Below are 26,196 nucleotides of genomic sequence, written 5' to 3' on the forward strand. Positions count from 1 at the left end.
CACTTTGACCCTGGCTGAAGAACAAAAGCTGTGTTTCCGGCAGATTAGTTTACACGCAGTGATCTTGTCACGCGGGTGTAGCAACAGAGTATTGACTGTCTTTCACCTCTGCCTCTGGCTTATGGCAAAAAAAAACCCCAACAAACAAACAAACAAGAAACCTCCCCCAAAAAGGAATATTAATGTAAAATGCAACACTGTGGCTTGCAGGTGTAAGTTCTCAAGAAGCTGGAGTTAGAAAAATGTAAATTGGATGGACTCCTCTGTTGAGGAGCTCTTGGAGCGAGCTGGGGGCCACTCCCACTAAAAGTCACTTTATTGCTTTGCCAGGGCCTTATTTTGGATGGTAGCAGGGACTTCAGTGTGCCTCAGAAAGGGGAGAAGGTTGGGTTTTTAGCCACTGCCTCGTGTCGATGCCCAGCGGTGCCAGTGAAGAGTGGGTGCTGACAGGCAGCACATCTATACCCTTGTCAGAGGAGAGTGGAGAACTGTGCTCAGTTCTGGGTTCCTCAGTACCAGAAAGACAAGGAGATACTGGAGAGGATCCAGAGAAGGGCCACAAAGATGATTAGGGGTCTGGAGCATCTCTGTTATGAAGAGAGAGTGTGGGAGCTGGGCCTGTTCAGTTTAGAGAAGAGAAGACTGAGAAGCGATCTCATTAATGCACATAAATATCTCAAAGCGGGATGCCAAGAGGATTGTTCCAGACACTTTTTGGAGCTGCCCAGCAACCGGATGAGGAGCAACGGCCATAAACTGAAACGCAGTAAGTTGCACCTCAACAGGAGGAAGAACTTTTTTACACTGAGGGCGGCACAGCACGGGAACAGGCTGTCCAGGGAGGGCGGGGGGGGACTCTCCCTCTCTGGAGATATTCAAAACGCACCTGGACGCCTTCACCTGCTCGAGGTGACCCTGCCTTGGCAGGGGGGTTGGACTGGATGATCTCCAGAGGACCCTTCCAACCCTAACAATTCTGTGATAGCAGTACCGGTGGAACGCCGACCCAAGGCACCTCCTCATCCCTCCCGAGCAGGAGGCTGACGGAGGCTGCTCGGACACCACCCCCGGCGGGGCGGAGCCAGCCCTGGGCTGGGCTTCTCGAAGCGCTCGGCTGTGCCGGGAGCCGGCCGGCGTGCATGCCGGGATTTGCAGTCCTGCCTCCCTCCTCCGGTCCTCCTGCCTCTCTCCTTCCGGGAGCGGCAGGGGCCGGGAGCGGCCGTTTGTTGACTTCCTCGAAGGCGGCGGGGGCGGCGCCGAGCGCCGGGAATTCCCCGGGGTGGCGGAGGCTGAGAGCGCGGCCGGGCCGGCGGGGCGGGGGGCGATGGGCGCCCGAGGGGCCCCGAGCGGACACCGCGACGGGCGGCGCTGCCTCCCCGCCGAGCCGAGCGCCCGCCGCTGACCCGCCCGGCCCGGCCGGGCCCGCAGAGGTGGGTCCTGGCGGGGAGCGGCGGGGCTGCCGGGGAGCGGTGGCTGTGGGCGGCCCCGGCGGGCTGGGGAACTTCGTGCCCGCTGCAATAGGGGGCGGTTCCGGCCGGTCGTTAGTTTCTCTTTCTAAAATAGAGTGGTCCTCGTAGAATCGCGGAATTGTTAGGGTTGGGAGGGACCTCTGGAGATCATCCAGTCCAACCCCCTCCTGCCGAGGCAGGGCCACCTCGAGCAGGTGACACAGGAAGGCGTCCAGGTGGGTTTTAAACGCCTACAGAGAGGGAGAATCCACGCCCTCCGTGGGCAGCCTGTTCCTGTGCTGTGCCGCCCTCAGTGTAAAGAAGTTCTTCCTTATGTTGAGGTGGAACTTCTCGCGTTTCAGAGGGAGCAGGGTGTCGATCTTGTGCCGTGCCCCTGCCCTTCTTACCTGTCACACTGGGCCGGTATAAGGGGGTTATCCTGCCGGGGACCGGCAGCACAGTTTAAAGGTACCACTAACAAGTTGGGAGTGGTCCTTAGGTAGGCAATAAAACTAGTTAGAAAGGCGTACCTAATTAAGCTGAAAAACTGAGAGTTCTTGGAGCTGCAGGCTTGTGTGTTGGTATGGGGGGAATTCTGGCAAAGAAAATGAACAAATTGGTCGAAGGTGTGGAAACAGAAGCATGATGGAATACTGGATTAGGCAGGAATACAGGTGCAGTGTTGCTTTAGAAGAAGGGAGTACAGGCTAGCACTGAGGTGGTCTTATGTGCTAATGAAGCGTTCAACTTTTAAGAAATTACAGCTTTAAATCTTGGTGTTTCACCTGGTAGGGAAAATACCCTTATCTCCTTAGATAAATCAGTCCCCCAGCAACTTAGAAGTGAGAGTGTGTGTGTCAACTATTCCAATGAGTGGTTTTAGGAGCTTTTTGTTTCTAAAGGAATCCTTTAATTTCCCCACTGTCTTACACTGTATGTATGCAGTAAAATCGGTGTGCTGGAAGCCAGCTCTGGGAAAAGCACAGTGAGGAGAAGATTGTTGCCGTAACAGTGAAATCTGCTCTGGGCTCCAAAGATCAAGCTTCTCTTCTGAGATAGAGTTTTCTGAGGAGTGTTGTTATAGTCTATGGGAAGTGTAATTTCCTGGATATTGTTGTGTGATCAGATGTTACTGCTGTTAATATTACCAGTTATCTGCTAGCACCTGTATCCTAGAATTGTAGGAGTAGAGTTACTGTAGAAACCAAAAGAAATCCAATATTACTACTTCTTTTTGTTCTTTGAATAATTGGTATTTTATAACAGGACTTGTCTTAGAAGCATTAGATGATTGCACTGTAACTTAAGTATACAACTATTGCCCCAAATTCTAAGCACAGTTTTTAATCTGAACTCTGAAGTGAGAAGGCAGAAACCATTGGTTGAGTAAACTTCAGATCAGATTATATGAGGGTTTTAGCCACCTCACCCCCCCCAACTTCACTCTTTGCTAAAACTACTTGTATGCTACGTTTACAGTTCAGAAAAATATAAGGTGACATTTTCTAGAGTACTAGCTAGGTTATGTTTTACAAATAAAATTAAATGGTAAGGAGTTCTTTAAAGAGCAAAGAGGATGAGGTACAGCAAAAGTGGGTAATAAATTAGAGATAATCTTAAAACTGCATAAATTTCAGCTAATATTCTAATTTGGTTTTCATTAAGTCTCTGTTTTCTATATGGCAGCTAAAAAGTAGGGAAAGTGGGAAAAGTGTTGGTCAAATACATAAACTGTATTTAGTTTACTCAGGGTGAAGAAATAGAATAATTTAATCTGACAACACTGGAAAATCTGTGCATGGACTTGCAAATCCAATAATAGTTGTTCATATGATATCAATAGATGCATTGAATTGGAGATTATGTATTATGTCTGTAAAATATTACATGTAGGATGCCTGCTAGGAAAGCGGAAACTCCCTTTGAAAAAGTGCAGACCTGTCACTGCACATGCTATCTGTATCTGACTTCTTTAGAATAGATTTTGAAGAAAGTAAGTGAAAAGGTAGAAGAAAACAGGATAAAATGCAATGTGGGTTTATCTTTTGATGAATGTTTTGGTTCTCTCCCATATTGTGTTTTTTTTTTTTAACGGAGGAAGTCTAGATAGATAGTCCATATTGAGTAAAAGAGTTACAGTGATAATGAGATCAAGTTTGTTAAGATGATGATGACAGGATTAAAGCAAGGGTCAAGCTGGTAACTAGCTTGCTACATCATATGCTACGTGTCTGCTTTATGCACAGTTCACTTTGCAATCACTCTTACAGTTTGGCTATATGTGTTTATACTGTAATTGCATTAATTACCTTATTTACGTGGTTACACAGGGTTTCTATATGGAGTTCTTAGTGTATGAAATCACAGATGCTACTAAAATTTGACAGAACATTTGGGGGGAAGAAACAAAGTTTGAGAAAGTAAGTGAAGCATAAGTAGCTTGAACATTTAAAGTCATCCACTTAGGAGCTGCTAACAGGAACTTGTGTTCAAATAAATGACCGGGTTTGTCTGAAGTAATGAGATATAAACCTGAACATAGAATTGTAGGACAACTCAAGTTGGACAGTACCTGGGAAAATCATCTGGTCCACCTTCTGGTGTAAAAGGGAGTCTATACGAGAATATCTGGGACCCTGTCCATTCGTGTTGTGAAAACCTCGAGATGTTATGTTGGTGAGTTGCAGGAGGTGGCCAAGGGCCATCAGTGAAACTCAGTTGAACTTGCCTTTTAGTAGCTGTAGCAGGTGAGGCACTTTTCCAACTGAATTACAAGTTAATGCAATTATATAAGGCTTCCATAATATCCTACCACTGAACTTGTGAACTTACTGAATGTTAATTAATCTGTCACTTTAATTGAGTGGGAGGAAACTTATGACTGGGAGTTAGGACCTACTGTTTGGTTTACAAAAGAAGATATGAAAAAAACAAACCCCCTTAGCTTTCATAAGTAGTTGTTCTTTATAAATATTTTGAAGTGGGAAGCAATGAACCCTCCCAAAAAATGCCTAATGAAATAATATTCAGTGCTATCATGAGAACATATGGGTATACTGGTAGCCTTTGAATATACTTATATTTGGTGCTAGAAAGATTTAGTAGCCAAGAGCCATCTTGCTCCTACTTGTGTTTCTTTGGCAGTACTGCTCCTAATTAGTTTTGACGTTAAATGTAATAGTTTAATAAACAGGATTATATGATGCTGAGAGGATAATATTTCATTGACTCTAACTTTTGGGGGTTTTATTTTCCCCCTCTTCTTTTCAGGTAGTTGTCAGGGAAAGTGACAGCATCCACAGGAAGGCAGATTGATTACGTTACAATGAGGATGCATAAGTGTTGCAAATTAGTGATGGAGGTACTGGAGTATGAAACTGCTCAGAGAAAGTAAAATTTATCAAGCACTGTTGTCATAAAATGGACTTTTTAGTGCTTTTCTATTTTTTTGTGAGAGTAGATTATTTATTATAAAAAGCTTGAGATTGAAAAAATTGCCTGTTGTACCTAAGAAGATTTTGCTTGATTTTTCTGGCTCACCCAGATGTTCACGATAAATGAACTACAGTGATCTGGTGTGTGAGCTTGGAGACAGTGCCTTTCCATTTCCTGAAGGCAGCAAAACTAAAATGATTTGGAAGGTCTAGTTTAGCTGATGTGCTGACGTGTTTCTGAAAGAGCACTGAGTATGCTGAGGTGGCAGGGCTGTGCCCTTGTACGCGTGGACTCTCGGGGAGTGCTTTGGGCCTGTGGACTTTGTTCATACGGAAGGATGAAGTTTGCAGCTACTGAGATGTGCATGTAGAGATTATTTTTTTAAATTTAAAAACGGAGCAAGTATCTGTAAAAAGGGATGTCTTTTTCTGTAGAACAGACTGTTCACCACTGGAATCAAAGAGAGTCTAAAATTTCTGAAGGAGATATGCAAAATAATAGATGCTTAAAGAGACTGGAAGTCTTGCTTCTTTTAACATCATGTGTCATATGCTTCATGTACTATGTGGAGTTTTCGATGCTGATTACAGGAATTCTGTATTATTCCTTGCAGTGCTTGCTTTAAAAAGTGTCTTTCTATAAAGAAAAAAAAAATCAGTACAACTTTTCTGAAATTAAGGTGAGGGCTGCAACATGCTCATTCAAGATGCCTGTGGTTCAAACGCATTTCTTGAATATAAAGTTTTACTTTTGTGTCTACATCCAAATATATGTATATAACCTTCTATGTAAGGCAAAGTAAATGAATACAAAAATTATGCTCTTAACAGCTGGAAACTGTCCATATTACCATTTTGGAGTCAAACTCCTTGACTCTGGATGGTAAACAGTAAAGTGGTTCGGACTTCAAAAAACAGGAAAATAACCATCTTAAAATTATTTGCATTTGACTTCTGGAAATATTTTGAAAACAGTTCTATTCTCTCTCAGATCAACAGATGGGGGAAAACGGGGATCTGCTCCATACTGGGAAAAATTTAATGTAATCCTGCTTTCACTCTCTCTCCTTCTGATCCGAGAATAAGATTAGCATTTCAAACTACAGAGGTCTGTTTGTGCAGTGGTCTGTTTGCTATTAGAGCCTCTGCATTCCATGTTCCTTCTATGTAGAATATGTTTTATATTTAACTACCTCCCATGGTGTTAATGACTAGTATTTGTAAAGCTTTGTAAAAAGAAAAGCGATATTTCTGCCAAGCATTAGTAAGAAATGGGAAAACATTCTTTTTCCTCAAGATATTTATTATATTAAATCAAAGATGTTCTATAACATGTGTTGAAGCACTAATGAACAACAGAAGTGGTTTCTGTAAACCCTTCTTTTCTTCACATTATCTGAAAGAAAACTTAAGTGGTGCCACCTCTTCAAACTCCTACTCTTAGAAACAGGGAACGTAATTAACTCCTGCTAGAACTTATTACTCTGTCCTGTTAACAGTGTATTCAGGTTGGGGTTTTGTTTGTTTTTAAACATTAGTTATTTAATATAAACACCAGCATCTGGCACTCATATAATGTATTTACTTTTGGATGTGAAGATTAAAGTCCTTTGAAATAGACTTTCACATTCAGATCATTCTAAAAATAAGTACAAATGTAATGTAATTATCACAGGCAAAGTGTTCAGCTAATGTGCTGAAGTAAAGGAAGTAAAAAGTAAATTATTAGGGAGACCTTTCTTAGAATGAAATGTGTCATAAATGGGATTTTAAAGCTTGCATTTTGTTGGCAGAGATGGACATCAGCTGTATTCAGACACATTAACTTGTCAGTGTCCTACTTCAAATATTTTAGTGGGAAATCTTTCACTTTTAACTGACCTGTCTAGTACAGATTATCTCATGAAGTGCAACTCCAGAGAGGTGAAAATTCACTCAGGTGCTTCACATTGGCAGCTCTGGGACATATGCAGCAGTGCTTACAAGTGTGGCTTTGATTTGGAGAAATTAAACAAATTAAAACATAGCAGCAGTCTGTGGCTGCACTTGATGAGCCATCCTGCAAGCCCTTCTGGCATCCTTCTGCCAGATTCGAGGAGCCATAACTCCTGGAATAATCGAAGCACTTCTTTCACTGTTGTTTACAGTTTATGTTTTTTAAATGATGTAATATAATGCTGCAGAATCTAAATATTTATTCTCGTCCTTCAGTAAAATTACAGATTACAGCTGTAGTCAGGGATTTCTTACAGACGTAGCCCCATTTTGTATTATAAGGGTTTCTGTCTATCGCGACAGCAAAAAAAAGGAGACAGATAAAATGTGCATTTCACCATGACCTTTATAGTACTGCTGATTTTAAACTGTTTAATGGCAGTTTGTTGTCACTTAGTATGCAATATGTTAGTCAAAAATTTGTATATTGGATTTTTCTGAAACTGGTATCTTGTGTGTTGAAATTTAGAAGAACATGTATTTCAAAGCCTCTTTAAATTATGCAGGGTTATTTGCTTCCCTTATAAATAGTGTCCAGTGCTGGCTTAGAGAGCAGCGTCAGAAATCCCGAGTTGAATAATCCTGTAAACTAAATGAGATCTTTTGAGTAAAAAAATATTAGAGTAACTAGTTCTCTTAGCATGTGCAGGTTGTGTACCCGAATTTATAAAATCTTATTTGTGTAATCGGAGTCTTAATTGGAGGGTCTTTCTCTCTTGAAACTCTTAAAGGCAGTAAGTTTTAGTTAATAAAATGCAGAAGAAATGCAGAATCATCTTCTTATGTTGTCTCCTGTTTTCATGTATTGCCATCTCCTGGTGGAACTGATACGTGCAAGAAATAGGGAATGTATGATGCTCAAGTTTAGGAGCTATAGGAAAGAGTGGGGATAAAGATCTATTTATGTACAAAGTCACAAATCTGCTGCTTTGTTCCAGAGATAATGATAAGCTGAGACACTTCTTTAATGATGTTTGAGTCGTGTTCAGAGAAAAGGAGATGTGTTGCCTTGAGAGGGCAAACTCTGAGGAGTTTGATGATATGGGTGGTAAGACTTGCAGGGCCCTTGGTAAAATAGAGGAGGAGAAGCTGGTAGGTTATGTTCATCTTAGAAGACAAAATGAGCAATTCCTTCAGCCAGTTAATGCAGTTTGAATGGCGTAGTTCTTTTGGTCAAGGTCACCTTGGAGTGATACTGTTCTTACAATGAAAAGGAAGCAAATCCTTTTTGCAAGGCTCGTTCTGCTTACATATGAGGCAGAACAACAAGCAAGGGAAGCTTAGGCATCAAACAGTGTACAAGGCATCTGTTCGCCTCCTGAGCATAGCGATTAAAAGGGCTCCAGTTTTGGTTTGTAGTTTTTGTGTCTTTTTTTGCTGTTGCAACTCCATTACTGTCTATTTAGTATAAACGAGCTGTCACAGTTTTTTATCATGTTGTCTAACTGCCTTCGAGCAAAGGGAGACAAATGTGATAACAGCACCATTGTTCAGCAGTAGCTGTACTACAGCTCTTCCTAATGCTGCAGTCTGTAAGCTTTTCCACTGCTGGCACAGTTAGAGAAGTTTGGCCACAGAGCAGTTGATCCCTTTACCTCTTACTATCTAGAAACAACTAGAAGTCCAGTTTGAATTTAAATAGCAAATACACAGGAGAAGCAGCAATTGTGGCTGTGGGTTTTTCCTGCATTAATGGCTGCCTTTCCTGCAAAACTTCTGCTGATCAAGTCAGTTTTGTGTTGTCATAAGTTTTCCTACAGTATAAACGGTCTTCATTATGACCAGTTCTTTCATTCTGGCATTTCTGTTGGTTCATTAGCAAATCATCAGGAACATAAGGATTTGTTCAAGAGTGAAAAAATAAAAGTCTGCTTTTCATAGAATTCACATCAATAGTTTTTTAAGGGGGGGGGGATGTTATCAGGCACTGTGCAGCATTTCCTAGTATTGTTCAGAAATGCAAGGAATCTTGATCTTCATAATTAAGTAAGAATGAGATGTTTCTTTTTTTGTTGGTTGGTTTTGAGTTTTGGGGGTTGGCTTGTTTTTAAGTCAAACCCCAAAACTTGTTACTAATAACTCTAAGGAAAACACCTTTAGGGGTTTTCCCTTAAGACCTGTGCTCAGGAAAATGTATATAATTTCTTTAAGGTGGTATTTTCTTATTGAATGTTTTGCTGTGCCTAAGTGATGTCTCTTGTAAAAAAACCTCAGTGTAATATTTATTTTGCATTTGTCATTCAGGTGGATCTGCCTAGTATTTTAGGGTGACACTTTCTCTATGGTCAGCTTGTTGTAAGTTTTCTCCACTCATACTGAGGCAGGTCATTTTACTGAGTATGTTTTCATTCTTACCATATCTGCAATCAAAAATTACTATAACTATTGTTTGGAAGGAGGTTTTTCTACTGTGACCGAGTAAAGAACAGCTACTCATGCAGTCTCTTGAAGGACAAATGCAAGTGTACCTTAAGATTCCACTTTAAAGTTTATGAAAAATATAAGTATTTGTATTCAAAAATGAAGGAAGTTTGGCACTTTTGCTCAGGAACCACCAGTAGTTAGTTGATTTGTTGCAACTATAATCTTTTACTGCTCATTGCTGACTTGAAAAATCTCCTGATACAATATTCCCTTGGAGTTCAGATAGCTGGTACCAGCCAAATTCTAGTCTGGTGTTAAGCCTTAATAAAAATTAACTTGAGGGTTCATAAATCTGATACATATTCAAAATGTTTTTATCAAATAACAGCGAAACATGCTTCTTTTCTAACCAGCATATTGTTAATGTAAAATGGATTTCAAGATTTTTCTGCAAGATTAAGATACTTCCTAATTATTCAATCTTGTCATACTTAGACAGAAACACCCTGCAGTATTATTTTGGAAGGTTTTCAGACTCTTGATGAATCTGTCTTTGTGAAAACTTTGCATTTATATCTGTCTTTTTAACAGCTGTCATGGAGGAGTTGGTAGAGGATGACATCTGTATTTTGAACCATGAAAAAGCAGACAACTCTCACAAGAGAGACAGTGATATTCCTGTTTCGTCGTATAGTGGAGATGAGTCTGTTGCCTCACACTTTGCACTTGTCACTGCATATGAAGATATCAAGAAACGACTAAAGGAGACAGAGAGGGAGAACTCCCTCTTAAAAAAAAGAGTGAGAATTCTAGAAGAGAAGGTAAGAAAAAAGTTGATTTACCAGTTTCTGGTAGCAGCTTCTTTTTTGCTCCTGGCTGCATGGCGGAGCAGATGGTTAAGGATTTAAAATACATACTTAAAATAATTTCCATGTTAAAGTCTTGGTAAATTGTTTTATTTGTTGAAGTGAAACGCAGTTTCTTCCTCTGGTAGTCTAGTTGCATCATGCTGGGATTTTGATTCTTACTGGGCATATATATGATGCAATACAAAAACAGTAGCTTCGATTCAGAAAGATGTGTAGTTCCACTGGAGCATTACTGTAGTTTACCTACCTCTTTGTGGTGTTTATTAACTTGAGCACATGTGACAGTGTTGTTGAATAGTGAGGTGCAAAGCCTGTAAATTATCAGAATCCAGGAATTGTCTATCAAAACACTCTTGGGCTCAGCATACCTACATGTTAAGGAAAAATTGGTTGCTAAAAATAACTAGCTAGGTCTAGCTAATAGCAGTCTCAAATCTGAAATACAAAGTTGCAATGCTTAACATAGATGTTGGTTGTCTTTTCTTTGATGTAGTAATTCTAAAACAGAAAGAAATCTTGTAATTTGTTTTATATGCAGTTTCTCATGGCCCTAATCTAGTGAAGTTCATAAAAGTTAAAAATTGACCAGGGCACAAGTTTTTCCTCTCCAAGTAATGAATAGTGTCATTGAATATGTATCCATCGTTCAGTATTGAGTGTCTTTGTACAGCAGAAGATCTTGACTTTGATAGGTTGCTTTCTTATATGAGATGGGAAGATAGATCCTAATGTTAGAGCTGAGACGTTTTCTAGGAATTAGTCCTAAGTGTGTACTACTTGAAAGCTTTCCAAGTGTGTGTTTTGTGGCATTAGAATGAAGAATTTGAGTTGCACTCGGCACAACCTTAAAACTTGATGGCTAGTTTGACAGGATTGACTTTCTGTCAAAAGGCAAAACCATCTCAGCATTTTCTTCATATGAGGTCTGTGGGGTGATGGGAATAGGAATAGAACTCTAGACTGAATATTTTTTCAACCATGCTGAGTGTAACATCTTTTATATAGTTACTTAAAATCACAATAAACAAGACTTGACCTTGACAGTTCCTTTTGTCTTGTGTCTTTTGTTTTGGCCTGGTTCAGCTTAATTTTCTTGAATGCGATACTTTGTTTTCCACTTGAATACCGTAACAATGTTTCTGAGAGAGGAATATTGGGAAGGCCAAGGCTGTTTAGGTAACAGAACTGACTTTCAGTCTTTGTCAATAGCTAATATATCTGTATGTTTTAAAAAATATATAGGGAGTTACCACTTTCTGAGTTTTCAGTTTCAGAGTGTATGGAAACTTCCAGAAAGCTTATTAAGGCTTTGTGTTCTATTTCAATGTCTTTATTTGGGGTAGGAAAATGTAAAGGACTAAACTTAAAAGGAGTAATACACATACTTTGAGAGTTAATACAAAAGCAAAGGGCAAAAGCTTCCTGTCTTTGTGGCTTGCTTTCCCATACTTTCTTTTGAGCAAACACCTAAAAGAGGAGATATTTAAGGCAGATACATATGTGTCAACACTTTGGTTTTGTAGTTTTTCCCATGTACCTCTTTAAGAAAATATGTACAAATCTGTTGCAAATATCTACAAGAGGTACACTAAACACATTTAAAGGAAGCATGCAGGATAAACAGGATGAAAAAGAAAATGCAATACTCAATCAAACCAAGAACTTTCTATGTGAACAGATGTAATTTGATGTGAGACTTTGCTTCTTTCTGTCTTATTAAAAATGCTGAATATATTTTAACTCTGCTCCCCATTTTCTGGAAATCTAGTTGGTAATGCTTATTCTGCTTTGCTTGTCTCTTGCCAGAGCAGGCAATGAGGGAGTGGTGACCTGGAAGTTGTAGTTGGTAAAATAATTCTGCTTTGGCTTTTCTTACATAACTACGCTGAAAAAAAAAATCTTTGTTTACATTATGAGTAATTAAAAAAAAAAATGTTTGGTTTCTGCTGAACTTTATATGTTGTGTATCTATGTGCTTAAAACTCCTTTTTCAAAAAACAGGTTGAACATTTTCAGGGTCTGGAAAAAGTATGATTAAGGGATTGTCAGCGTGAGAGTAATCATGATTTGTGAATGTTTTTTTAAATACTCATAGCAGTCTAATGAAAAGTGTCCCTGGCCATGGCAGAGGGGTTGGACTAGATGACCTTTTAAATGTCCCTTCCAACTCAAACTATTCTATGATTCTATAAACTACTGAGCATTAACTGCGGTTAGAAATTGCAGAATTTGTAGACAGCCTTTGTTGCATTTCTGTCAAAAACTTTGTGCTGTAACTTTGGTTCGTATCAATGTATTTGATTTAATTTATTATCTAAACTAAAAAAAAAAAAAAAAGCTGTTAGATTAGTATTGCAGGCTATACTGTTGCCTATTTCAGGTTGTGCAGTTCTCAACATAACATATGAAACTTCTTATTTCTTGTGTCTGTTAAACTTTTAGCTGCTCGGCTCCCGGCTGGAAGAGGAATGCAGTTCAGTTGGGCGTGAACAAGTGAATAAGGCATACCAAGCCTATCGAGAGGCCTGCATCGACAGAGATAATTTGAAAAACAAGCTGGAAAAAATGGTGTACCTTTTTAAATAATGACTTAAATGCATGGTTTAATAAGTACTTGCATAGTTAGTAAATTTTTACTGTAGAATGAATTTTATTTACTAAAGATCTGTGGTTACTTATATTGCTCTTTTAGGAGTTTTAAGTACATTACAATACCTTATGTGGGAATAACAATATCAAGTATCTCAGTTTTATTACTGGGCTAGAACAGTGCTAAAGAAAGACTAATGCAATATTTTTTTTGTTGTTTTGTCTCTGTTTAAAAAAAAAGAAGAATTATCAAACATAATAGAAAAAAGCTTCACAAATGGTTTTTTGCTGTGTTCTCCCGCCCCTCTCACCCCCAAAAATAGGTGAAAGAAAGTCAGGAATCCTTGAAAACCTTGAACGAACAGCTGCAGTCTAAAGAAGTAGAGCTGTTACAACTGAAAACTGAAGTGGAAACTCAACAAGGTGTGTATTGGGTTACTTCATCTTAATGCATGCTGATGAGCCCTCATGGCTATATCATGGTCTTGGGACATGAAGAGTGTCTGGGTGAGAGAGGCACTTTGAGCTGGGGTTCGTTTTGTGGGTGGTGACGTGCATGTTAGATGATCATAGGTGAGGAGCTCCGTGGTAAAGATCTGAGGCTGTTGTGTTCTACCATAGATGATTTCATGATTTGAAAAATGGGCACAACCTGACACAGTTTATAGGCTGTGTCATGTACATCTCTGGATCCCCCCCCCACCTTTTCCTCAGAGCAGGGTGGGGACACACCTGTAATAATAAAATATAAATAATAATAATAATAATGGCCAGTCTTCGCGAGTGAAGATCCGGGGAAGGTCTTTACACCTTCCAGCCTGCGCATTGGATTTTTTAGGTGAGACACAGTGTGTGCGGAACTGAGCCCACCCTTTAATCCTAAGGTTCATCTGCCGGGGCCAAGCGAGCTTGGATGGTGGCAGCGAGGTCCTCAGGACGTAGATGGATTACCTTTTTACAGGGTTAACGAGCTCCATCAGCCCGGGGAGTGGCCCTGACCGGGAATCGAACCCGGGTCTCGGCAGTGACAGCACCACGCCCTTAACCACTAAACCACCAGGGGCTCCCCCTGTAATAATACAGTTATAATAATAATACAACGATTATTCAGTCAATACCACTTCTTCTGGTACCTGCAGAGGGTCCAGTATATTCCTTTGTCTCGCTGTTGGGATATATGACAGTTACAAGAAGAGGATGTTGTATAGCAATAGCTGCAGTTGACAACACTCACTTAAAGGATTGGGAGATGAGAAAAGACAGAAAGATGTTGGTTGTAGAGAGCCTGGTGAAAAGAGGAAGGAGAAACAAACAGCCTATCCTGGCAATTCCAAAAGCCCAAATCCAGATTCTGTTACTGCAGTTGTAAAGAGTGCTGGACACACAACAGATACATAAAACACTATGGAAGAAAAGAAAATCTGTATTAATTCAGTTACAAGAAAAGAGAACAAGAAAATGCCATCTGTGTAGAGATATGGACTGACTTCAGGGTTTGCACAAATGCAGTCATTTGAAAGGTGCTTAAACTGGATTACTCTCCAAGAGGACCTCAAGCATGTAATGTACTGTTTCAGTTGCACAAATTTTTTAACCTAGAAGAACAAACTGCATGTAGTGCTAGTACGACTCTTGAGGACCTCATGGTTTAAAGAGGTAAGAACTGCAGAATTTATAAGGAGAGCTCTGAAAATGTAATGATTTCAAGCCTTATTTAGAATCAGTTTTACTAATAAGTGGACTCTGAATACCTTGTTTGAGTAAAAAAAATCAGTGTAGCTTAAGCTTGTTTAAGCTGTAAAATCTGAAATAAATGTACCCTGTGGTTGAAGATTAGGGGGGTTTCTTCCTGTCTTATTCTTATTCTTATTCTTATTCTTGCTGTCTGACTAATGTCCTGCTACTGATTTGATGCTAGGATCATCTTAGGTGCCTTCTTACTGCATAAATTGCTTCAGTCTAACATGATTTATGTAAATTCTGCACTTTCCCCTTTTGTTTTTATTGTATCCTTTGTTGTTCTGTTTGGAACTTCTTGATACTAATCTTGGGAAAACTTAATAGTAAATTATGTCATGATATAAATCTGAGGGGGAAAATACTTGTGTTTTTAAAACACCTAAGTATACAGGTTGGTGTATATATTATGTATGTTTGCCATGAACTGATTTTTCTATTTTCAGTGCCTTTTTATGCTGGTACTTCCTTTGTCTATATGTAAAATCTCCCGTGTGTTCCTAGAAAGTCGGGCTCTGTGCTTTAAACTCAGAAAACAGACCACTTCTCTGCCAACAGCTTTACCAGTGTTACTATTTCCCTGCTGTCATAAACAGCAATTTCTTCAGAATATAATGTTTTTGTAGGGCATGGGCTGGTTGAGGAGAGCCTTTACATATTGATTTACATTCCTTAAACTGAGACTGGAATTTGATTGTTTTGCTTGTCTTCTTTACAGTGATGAAAAGTTTGAATTGTACTCAGGCCAACTGGGAATTGGAGAAGCTGAACTGTGACCTGAAAATCCATAGTCTGGAACAGGATCTAGAAAAACTCAAGGACGAGCGCAACAGTCTCAAGAAAGAGTTGCAAAAATCCAAGCAGAAGGTACCTTAATTTTTAAGGAATTTTTGTAGTAATAGTTTATTTTAAATTCCAGATTCAATCAAAATAAAGGGTTAACAAAGATATAAAGTATATAGTTGAGGGAAAGATGAACATCGTGGTTAAATTTACCTTCAGTATTTTCTTAGACTATCATGTTTCTTGGAAATAGGAACAGGCTTCCCAGCTAAATGATCATGGCACCAAGCTTGTCCAAATTTAAGAACTGTCTGGGTGACCCTTAATCATAAGGTTTAGTTTTAGGTAGTCCTGCAATGAGCAGAGAGTTGAACTGAATGATCCTTAGGGGTCCCTTCCAAACTGAGATATTCTGTGATTTTACATAGGTGACATTTCCCAGCCATTGCCCATATAACAACAGAAAATAAAGCTTTATGATTTTTATAAGTAGTCATTGAAGTGTTCTGTGTAAGCTGGGCTACTTAGAAAGTTTGGGCAAAAATCTGGTCTCTTTTTTTTTTTTATTTTTATAGAATGGTTTTGTGAAAGATGTCATGAACTGTATTAAAGGAGGCCTAGCACTTTTCTTTAGGGTAGCTGCATGAAGCTTGTCAGGAAAGTACCTCTTTTGCTGCCCTTCCCTGCCATTTCTGGGGCAAGTGTCTGTTTTGAGGGATTAATTTTGTAGCCTGGCTGTTGTTAGGATTGCAAAAAGAAAATTCAGATAACCTAATGCTTTTTGTTACTGTTAAGCTATATGTCTAGTGCGTTCTTAATACTTTCCATCTTACCCTTGATGAAAGGGGCAGTGGCAGTCTCTGGGACTCTGCAGTCACACTGAAGTTACACAGGGAATAGAAAAGATTTAAATGTGATTGTTTGAAGAGGCAGACTATTTTAGATTCCTTATGGCCATTAATAATTATGGTTATGTAATGTTGAGTCACACAGTATTTGAGTGAGTCTGCATTTTTTCCACTAGGTGGAGATAAAGCACATGAGATGTTTTGTTAACTTCCCTTACTGATAGTTGGTTTCACTTGTGTCTGGAATTCTTCCAAGTGCTTTCAGTGACTTGTAAGATATGAAGGCATACTGTAACTTGTAATTGAAGATTGCAGATTGTATTGTGAGGGTGAATGTGTTAGAGAGAACAGACTAAAATAGCAAGTTTTAAGAGATACTACATATGACACTTTAAATAACGCTTATATCAGCAGCTTTTGTTGGAAAGAACAAATACAAGGAACAGTTTTTTGTTTGTTTATTTTTATTTGAGTTTTTTAATATAATTTCTTCTTGATCCTGATAACTACTTAATATAGGAAACATAAAGGTACAAGTTTTCAAATATGGGGTAATACAGCACAACTGGTTTTTTAACTGTGAAATTGAATCTTTGATGTGTGGTGGTGGGAAGATCTTCATGAGGGGAAAATTCTGTCAGGTGAAATACAGGCAAATGTGATCAATGACAAGTCAGCATTGTTTCAAACCCAGTGGTATTTTTGTTACTACTTGATTTAATTATATTAGTTAGCTTTTTCAAATGTTTTCTACTGTGTAGAAATGGTTTACTTTCTATTTTTTTATACTTTTACATATTCATACTCAGGTTTTGCATTGTAGTTGATGCAGTGTGTACATTATATTGACAAGTTGCTTGAAATGTGCACAGGCTGTCATGAAGCCACAGTAACAGGTATCAAATTCAAACCAGCTTTGGCTAGGGGAAATGGTGGTAGGAAGGTAACAGGAAAAGAAGGGATATGAATGGGAGCTCATCACAGGTGAGGGTCTAAGAGAAACACAGCTAATGAAGTAAGCCCAGTGTTATAAAAGTAACTTTTGGAAGTAAATCTATACTGACACAATTTGCTTTAATGTAAAGGTCTTTATATACTGTGATAGGGAAAGAACAAGAAAGAAAGACGTTTTATGGACATCAAAAGTCTTTCTCAATTTTTGCTTTTTAAATCAATCACAGAGTCTGAGGGCTCAGCTGTTTAAAAAAAGCCATAGTAAGGAGGTGGCTAAACATTGCCTTCATATGAGTAAGTAGTTTAAGCATTTTTAAGTGGAAATTCTTAGTAGAAGTCTTTATTTTCATTTTGAAACCCTCTGCAGCCAACACAAAGACTACTTGTGAATTTCAGTATTACTGAACTTGTAGTTTCACTGCCACTTTTTCAGATAGAAGATCTGAAATCATATTCATTCAGTCTCTGTCTTCCCTTCACTCTGTTACACAGGACCAGGCTCAAGATGAAAATCCATTGAGTGGAGACCACCTTCAAAAGCAAGCTATCCAGAGGTATGATAAATCAAGTGATGTTCATGGTTTATTTTCAGTTTACTGAGGGACAGTTATTTGAACACATAACTATTTTAGCAGCCTCTTTAAACATGTTATTTCAAATTACATTATTTCAAATCTAGGTACACTCATTGAGTAAGATCACTGTAAATTTTTTTTCTTTGTTATGTTTGTAGTTCAGGATGATGATGACCATATACATCTCCAGATTGTTGTACAGAAAATGCAAATTTAATTATCTTGGATTTAAAAACCCACTTTTAAATAATTAGTTGACTTGAGGGAGGTGGTAGATCAATTTCCAAGTCTCATCCCAGCTATGGAATATCTTCATTCTGTGCATGGGGATGTTTCTGTGTCTGCATAGTTGCAGGCTTCAAATCCTTTGCACAGTGCTGGAACATACATTCTTACTTAGTAGAAATATTATTACACTGCACTATAAGACATTTTAAAGGATTTTTTTTTTAACAATGAGGAGCCATTGTGTGACTTATTTAAAAAGAAATAGCAACTGTCCAGAAAAATGCTAAAATATCAGAAAGCATTTGTTCTCATTTTGCACCCATTCAAATGATAATTGTGCCTGTGATATAAACTCCTGAATTATCCTGCCTTAACTACATGTATTATATTAAAAATTGTATTTATCTTTTAATTCTTTATGCAAAAGAACTATACAGGAATGAATGAAAATTCCCAAATGTTCTGTCTTGTGGACATGAAACACTTAACTGCATCATTTATACCCAGTTACGCCTGTTCATGCACTTACAGGATTTTCCACCAGAGGGAAGAGTGGTCCTTCATAAGGACAGGTTATTTAGCATGATGCCTTGTTGCTTCTTTAGGCATTGAAGAGATGGGAAGGGAGATCAGTGACTGAAAGAGAACAGTACAGATATTTCTCATCTCATGTTCTCTGGTATAATGACGATAATGTACACAGTATACACAAATCACACTTTGACCCTTCACCTTGACTGCATACTTATTTCCGTGGTTTCTGATGGAGCTTCATAGTCAACCTTGCACGCTGATAAGTGGTGTTCTCTCAAGATGCAGCAGTTATCTTTTGATCTTTTGATCATTGCTCTGATTAAACTGGTAATTTGATCAAATGATCACTGATCAGAGCAGATTTATTCCACAAAGGGGGGTTCAGGTGGCAGCCATCAGAATTAGCATATGTACAACATAGGATTTCTTGTAATACTGTGTAAATAATGAATGTGTAATGAATATGTAAGCCCATCCAAAAATGTGTGGAAAACGCATATGAAAAACCTCCTGTGAGAAACACATTTGTTGTAGCTAGCAATCCTGCTTTTTATGGGAGATGGAGGCATTTGCAGTCAGTTAACTTTTTGGAACGTAGTTATCTCACGTTTGTGAAGAGTCTGCAAATTTGACTTTTAAAGTCTCAGTTTGCAAATCTACTTTGCCATAGATTTAGATAGGCTGTCATGTTGAAGGTTCATATAACATGTTAGAAGGCAGTGTAGGATAAACCCTGAGGCAGAGGTTGTCAATTGGTTGTCAATTGCAAACTCGTTGAAAATTAAGCTTTACAATGGGATTCTAGGTCAGTATCCACAAAAACAATTTAAAATGTGTGTCGTGTGTGTTTTAAGTGGAATTCTGATATCTGCAGTCATTTGCAAGATGCTTGTAAAAGTGCTAAATGCACTTTACAAAATTCATCCAAACACTTATCTTCTAATTAGTGGCAGACGGGAAGACTGGCCATTATTTAGTGGCAGACACTGAACTGTCCTTATATTTATCACTTCTGTGTTAAATATTGGACAGTTCTGTCTTGATACAACTTAAATTTGTTTGGTCTTATTTTTGAGACCAAAACACGTGAATTAATGAAGAAGGGTTGCCACATCAACTTAATTTTACATCTTTAATGAACTCTCATCAACAGTTCAAAGAGCCAAGAGGATTCTGCAGTAGAAAGGCCCCAGGTTTATCCGAACATCCTGAAACACCAGTTTTGAAAATTTTAACTTTCTGTCAGAATTGCTGACACCTAATACATTACCTATTAAACTCTCAGCTTCCTCTGTTCTTTAACGGTGCTTTTTGAATCTGTTTGTATTCTGGGGAAGATATTTCTGAGCATAGCAGAAAGTTCAGTTTCTTTGTTTTAAGGGAACACCATTAGCGTTAACTTGCAGGACAGCCTAATACCTTCTTCTCAGAGTGATTCTGAACACATTTGTGCCTGATATATTTAATGCAGGAGTGATCCTATATTGCTATTTTAGAGGGATAGAACTCTGTGTATGCATGAAAATACAGTTATAAAGCTTATTAATTCTTAGTCATCTTGACAGTTTAAGACATTGAGCTGTTTTCAAATAAATGTCTTAGGTGAATGTAGTGAGGAAGAAAGAAATCTTCTGGAAACTCTCACCCATGATACTTCTCTTCAATAAATGTATTTTGGTAGAATGTTAAGCATTAAAAAAGCATTAAATTATTGATTTCATGTTTAAGTTGAAGTAACTACATCCTTATGTCTTTGAACACTAAGTTAATTATTAATCAATGTAAGAGTGGTATTCAGTGAGCCTTTGCTTGGAATTTTACCAAGAAACATATGGTAATGCTGACTTCCTTTAAAATTCTGATCAATTAACATTACTAGGATCATAGTATGTGATGGGGTATATGGTCATTTATTGAAAGGTATTCGAATTAAACCTACCTTCTTTGAAACTTAGAAACTCACTTTATGTACTTTAACTATTCCTTTGAGATTTCTAATTTTATGGGAAGGTTGGTTAGTTTCAAATAATGTAATAAAAAATTATGCTTCATATTTCTCTTTATTTAGGGAATTAAAATTATTATTATTACCTAGTATGTCAATATATAGTGCATTATATATTGTAATAAGCATGAATCAAATATACAAAAGTCCATCAATTTAAGGTAATTATCAGTACCATTCAATGCATTTTGAATTATGGTACTCTAGCAAAATTTGTAGTGTACATCAGGCAAAACCAATTTATTAACAGATAATGCTTGATAAGCATGTAACAGGCTGCTTTAGAGGTGGCAATATTTAACTGGTAATACATTTTTGTTTTGAAAGTGCGCAACAAGCATATTGGGAACTGAAGAGAGAAATGTCTAATTTGCGCCTAGTGGCTGATGTGCAAGCTGAGGTTCTACGAAAACTGAAAAGAAATCCAACAGCAACCAAGAAAGGCAAGTCAGTGTTTGCAGTAATAGACCTTACAAACACAAACCGTTTATTCGAGATGTCCTATTTTAAAAATGAACTAGCTATCATATCTTATCAGAATCTCATCAATTGAAGTTGATAAGCTAGACTGTATTATGGTTCCAGCTTACCCATTTTCTGCTTTTGCTTCTGTCTCATACTGGTCAACTTCACACATAAAGGTGTTGCTGATGTGTTTTTTCTTCAGTACTGTATTCTGTTCCCCTTGTGGCTTTTTTCTCAGTCAAGTGTTGCTTATGTGCACAAGGCTGAGGTGTTAAGTTTACTCGTATTTGACCTTTTACCACAACTACTTCATATTAGGGGGGAAAAAAAATCTTTTTGCAAATGCAGTCTTATTTTCCCAGTACAGAATATATGAAATTGGCAATATTTTAAAATTGGACTTTAACAGACTGAAATTTCCTTACGGTTCCATATGTCTTTATGTTGCTGTTCAGAAAAGTTGTCTTTTCTAGCAAAATGCTGCACAATATGACATTTTTTTGAATGTCAAAATGCTGGGGAAGCAAAACTGCCTTATATAAGCGTTAAATAATTTCTGCATAGAGTATTTATAATTTCTGTGAGCAGTTCATCAGACAGTTCTTCTGTTTCATACATATGGGGTTTTTTGAGTCAAATGCTAGACTATCAGTCAAACACTGTGGTAAACAGTCTATTTCCTTTGTTTTCTGCTTACTTCAATTGTGGTATTTACTGTGCTCAGAATACAGGTGAAATACAGTGAACTTGGTTACAGTGTATTGGTGACAGTCTCTGATGTCCCTGTCCCTTATGGGATCAAGATATTTTGTTTCTAAACAGCTCAGTGAGGTAATGACAGGATTCACCTCCCGGTCAGTCCCTGCCTTTGTGGTCAGCAGTGACCAATGATCACTCTCTCTCTGGTACTTAGCTGATACAAACTATCAACACATTTTATAGACTTGGCCATATTGTTACCAGGTGAGTTTGTGTTCCTACAATTCTAAACCACATATTTCAAATAAATTCAGCAGAGAAACTGAGAACTGAATGGGTCTTAAATCTGTCAAGGTTTGACGTGATCATATAGTGTCTTTCTGTCCTTATTTTTAATTTGGAGTTACCTGTCTTGCCACTACACAAGTACTGATTTTTATTTTCTCATGGGTAAACAGTCTCATTTTCTGGAGTTGTTCATCCACAGCCATAAAGGGTGTTATTGATGGATCAGGAAACAGTGGACTTCTGCCTTTTCCTCTCTAGGCTTTTTTCAGTAATTTTTCATAAGTATGTAAAGAGTGGACAGGTCTGTTGACCTTGTTCGTCAGCCACGCTTAGGAACATGGTGCAGATATTTTATAAATATATGCTTATATTTTTAGAAAAATCTGGGCTTATGAAAAATATGGGTAGAACTGACTTAAACCTCCCACTTCCTATACGTCTAGTACTGGCTGTTTTAGCATCTACAAACTAGCTGCCACTTCAGAGGTGCATTAAGTCTGCAGAACACGTGTTTGTTACTCTGTGTGGGACACGAAGAATATCAGTTAACATGTGGATTCTACTTACCTGTCACTTGTGTATGGAGGCATTTTCAACAAGTGTGTGTCTGTGGGAGTTTTTTGTTGTTGACTGTGTTTTGTTTGGGGTTTTTTTTGCATTTTCAATCTATTTTCAGTGAATTCCATTTTTCTTGAACTTCTTAAGTTCTGTAGGCCTCAAATTGCTTTTTACACCTGTCAGCACAAAGAGGCCAAATCCAGTGCTTTATAATGTCTTTCAGACATGCTGCCTGTGCTGTTGGAAGGTGGTTTTGGTTGACATTTGTGAATTAGGTACTGCTTTTTAATTCGCAGTGACAAACAGAAGTTGTATTCTTTGACCGAGATACTGGTTCCTCTTTCTGTCCCTTAGGAATTAAAGTTAAAAACTGCAGTTTATACTCAAGATTCACGTGTGTTCTAGAAAACAGTGTGTAAGATGTGAGTTTCTTTAACTGCAGGAAGCATTAATCTACTCCCACTACATGTTTATGTACGTGATCACTACAAAAAAAAAAAAAAGCTCTGGTTTTATTTGGTCATCTATTCACATGTGCATTGCAGATGCACTTCTTCCATTTCAGGTAGATGCTGTTCGGTTTCAGAATCCTCTCTTTCCTAGCACAGTTTAAAACTGCCTTGGAATTTCAGGTGTCTGAATATTGCAGTGTCACTTCACTTTTGGAAGTCAGACAATAGTGGAACACAGAAAACCTGTGCACACCCTGTGTTTCCCTCTTACTGCTTCATGGACAGTGAGAATTCAGTTTCTGGGCAGCCAGAGAACACAACTTGTTAAAACAATCAGTAGAAGAGGAAGCAGCACTCAGTGTTCTGCATCCGGTTGATTTCTCCAAGCACATGAAAATCCTGTTTCAGCATTCATTCCAGTTTGGTCAAAAAGATCCACCAGTTTGCCTGTGTTCAAGTGGGAGTCAGGAGGTTTCCTTGGAGTTAGGTGTATTTTAGACATTGTGATTTCAGGTTCTCGGGTTCATCCTGCAGAGTCAGACTGTTGAGGTGAGTATGGCATTTGTAACTTTTAAGTAGATACTGAATATGGTCTGAAAACTTGTGGCTTGAGAACACCGTGTTTAACATCCCTGCTAGACTCTAGTACATTTGGAGTACATGGAAAATGCATTAGATAATGTAATTTTAAAATCTCTTTTTATCTTCTTCCTTCAGCTGCCCCTTCTGCACCAGTGCAATGTGTTGAATCGAACGTTTCAAAGCCGAATTTGACATCTGGGGTAGTCTATAAAAACCTCTCACAAAACGATAAAGTCTTCTGCAACGCTGTGTCTCCCCCTCTGCTGAGAGATGTCCACATCCCATCGGAAAGGGTGACTCTACAAGCATGGGCAGATGAGAGACCCATTCCAGTTGATGGCAAAACATTTCAGGAACACCATTCTTATGGAAAGAGCTCTCTGGAAGATAATTCCTGGGTATTCCCAAGTCCTCCAAAACCTAATGAGAATATGTTTTGGGAAATGAAAAATAACCCAACTTTGTTAAACTGTCCAGCAGATTACCTGGATCAGTGTAATCAAAACTGTCTGCACAAGAGTTAAACAATTTTTGGAATGATTCTGAGTAGGCACCTTAATGCTTGAACTTTTTAAGATGGAAAAGAAATTGCTTGACATGTTCTTTATTTTTAATTCTAGTTTTGAAACAGAAGCATAGTCTTCCTCTGCTGTTAATCAGGAGTGAGTTCCTTGATGTTAAAGCTGTGCTGGTATAAGGCAAAAATAAAGAAATTTAGTATGGGGCCTAGATAGTCTTGTACTGCAGATGACATACATTTGCAATAGGTTACGCTGAAAAGTCAGTTCATGGAATAAAACAAAATACTTCAGTTCTGTATTTGTTTGCTATTTGTCTCTTACCAAGAAAATATTCAGTATCTGGTGTTAAAACTTGTACCAGCTCTAAGGTGACTTTTGGATGTCCTTTTTCAGAATAAGACAATGAAAAATTAGATTATCTCTCCCTTCCTCCTTTCAATTAACTTTCGGATTCCTCTGGTTTAGAAATGCATTTTTATGTAATCTTTAATCAAGAAAGGTGAGATTTAATTCTTTTCTTTCCAAATCCTTGATTTATATTAGATAGTGGCAGGAGAAAAATCATCCCCTAGACTGTCTTGTTTAGATTGCACCATTTACGGTTTGATTGTGAATTCTAAAGGACCATAAGTAATGCTGCTGAACGCTGTGAGTCCTGGAGGCTCAGTTTGTTCCTGCTGAAGGAAACAGACTTAACTCTGTGCACACTGGTGCTGCCACAGAACCATCCTGCTCACTGTGCAGTTACCCATATCGTGCCTCCTTTGCGCAGCACCAGAACCTTGACTCTTGGTTTGCGTGGTGGTGGTGGGTACTAACTTTTCTTTTGGGAAAGAAACAAAGCCTTAATTTGATCTGACTTGATGTTGTCACACTGTTGATAATACATAAGAAGTATTTTTGTGGTATCTTTAGTACGCCACTGAGATTTATAGTTACTAGAATTGCATCTCTCTGCTTTATAGATTATGGGTGTCTAAATTTTTTTTTTTTTTTCCTCTTAAGGTCATGAACAGTTTTTAGGCAAATTTATGCCTTTTTTTTTAACTTATCTGCTTCATACCTGGCTTAATACAACAGGGTTAAGTGACATGTCTTGACTGCTTGAAAGGTTGAAGAAAAATGCTTTGTAATTTAGATACACAATGCTTAACTTGTAATGGGTGAGAAGATATTTAATACTGAATGGGCTATTTACACATGTGTGGGTGGGTGAAGGAGTTGACTTCACAGGTCCAGTTTCAGATCAAAGTAATAAAATTTAATTTCACAGCTGTTTAGTAGCAAGTTATCTTAAAGCTTCTTGCAAATACATGGGGAAGCTATGACTGTAGCATAGCTGTAGTAATGATGGGCTGTAAACGTGTTACCGGTGTGCTACATGACCTCTGTGGTTCCAGACACTCTTCCCTGCACAGTAAGTACGAAGCCCATCTCCCTCTCTTTCAGTTTGTCTATCAAAGTCAAAAGAATGCCTTCCAGATACTTTCTACCATAGTAGCAAACAGCACACATAAATAATGTTTCCCATTCACCAGATACAGTTTTTCTTTCTATTATCTTGCTCACATATACTGGGTTGTCTGTGATTAATGGAAATGGTGTCAGATGCTGGAATTTATTCTGACCAATGAACACAGCTGACTCAGGGGAGTACAATCTCTTGGAAAGTAATAGAACAAAACCCAATATGCATAAAACAAATCCAAGTCACTAGGCTTTAGCTGATAAAAGCAACTACCTGTGTAATAACAAAGAAAACATTTCTCATGTGGCTGCATAAGCTACATGGCTTACTTTTGGGGTTCCCCACCTCAATATTGCAGAGGGTTTTTTTATTAAGTAATGTATTATCCAACAGACATCAATATGATTTGTGCAATGAAGGAATTCTACTCTGTAAGATTTTAAATAAATTTATTTTTGTTTGAAATTGGTTTCATTTACAAATCTCCTTTCTGTATTTGGCACAAAATTTTTTACTTAAGTTTTAATTCCTTGATTGTGTATAAATGTTTCTCCAAATCCAAACAATTAAATTTGCGGTTCATACCTTTTCATTTGGGGGAAAAATAACCAGCCATCTGCTGTAGCCTGCTTCAGCATATTCTGGGAAAAGTGTTCTCTTGGATGTTGAAACCTGAAGGACTTAGTTACCTTAAACTATGATGAGTTCAAAGTGGTTTGACTATTTGTGTAAAAAGGTTCCTGATCAGCCTGTCGTGTCTTCTGTGACAGGGGAACTCAAAATTAAGCTGCTCTGTGCAG

At 38.2% G+C, this 26,196-nt stretch overlaps 1 protein-coding gene across 1 annotated transcript; it reads left to right on the forward strand.

The window, feature by feature from the left end:
- Nucleotides 1-1,210: 1,210 nt before the first annotated feature.
- AZI2 (5-azacytidine induced 2) lies at nt 1,211-25,203 on the forward strand. Its single transcript, XM_050319230.1, has 8 exons — nt 1,211-1,430; nt 9,833-10,062; nt 12,553-12,678; nt 13,023-13,122; nt 15,155-15,303; nt 17,514-17,575; nt 20,691-20,806; nt 23,543-25,203. The coding sequence occupies exons 2-8, from the start codon at nt 9,838-9,840 to the stop codon at nt 23,929-23,931; spliced, it is 1,167 nt and encodes a 388-aa protein (XP_050175187.1). The 5' UTR covers nt 1,211-1,430; nt 9,833-9,837; the 3' UTR covers nt 23,932-25,203.
- Nucleotides 25,204-26,196: the final 993 nt, after the last annotated feature.

Source organism: Myiozetetes cayanensis, unplaced genomic scaffold (assembly GCF_022539395.1).
Source record: "Myiozetetes cayanensis isolate MyiCay16 unplaced genomic scaffold, myiCay2020 scf1, whole genome shotgun sequence".
Lineage (NCBI taxonomy): Eukaryota > Metazoa > Chordata > Aves > Passeriformes > Tyrannidae > Myiozetetes > Myiozetetes cayanensis.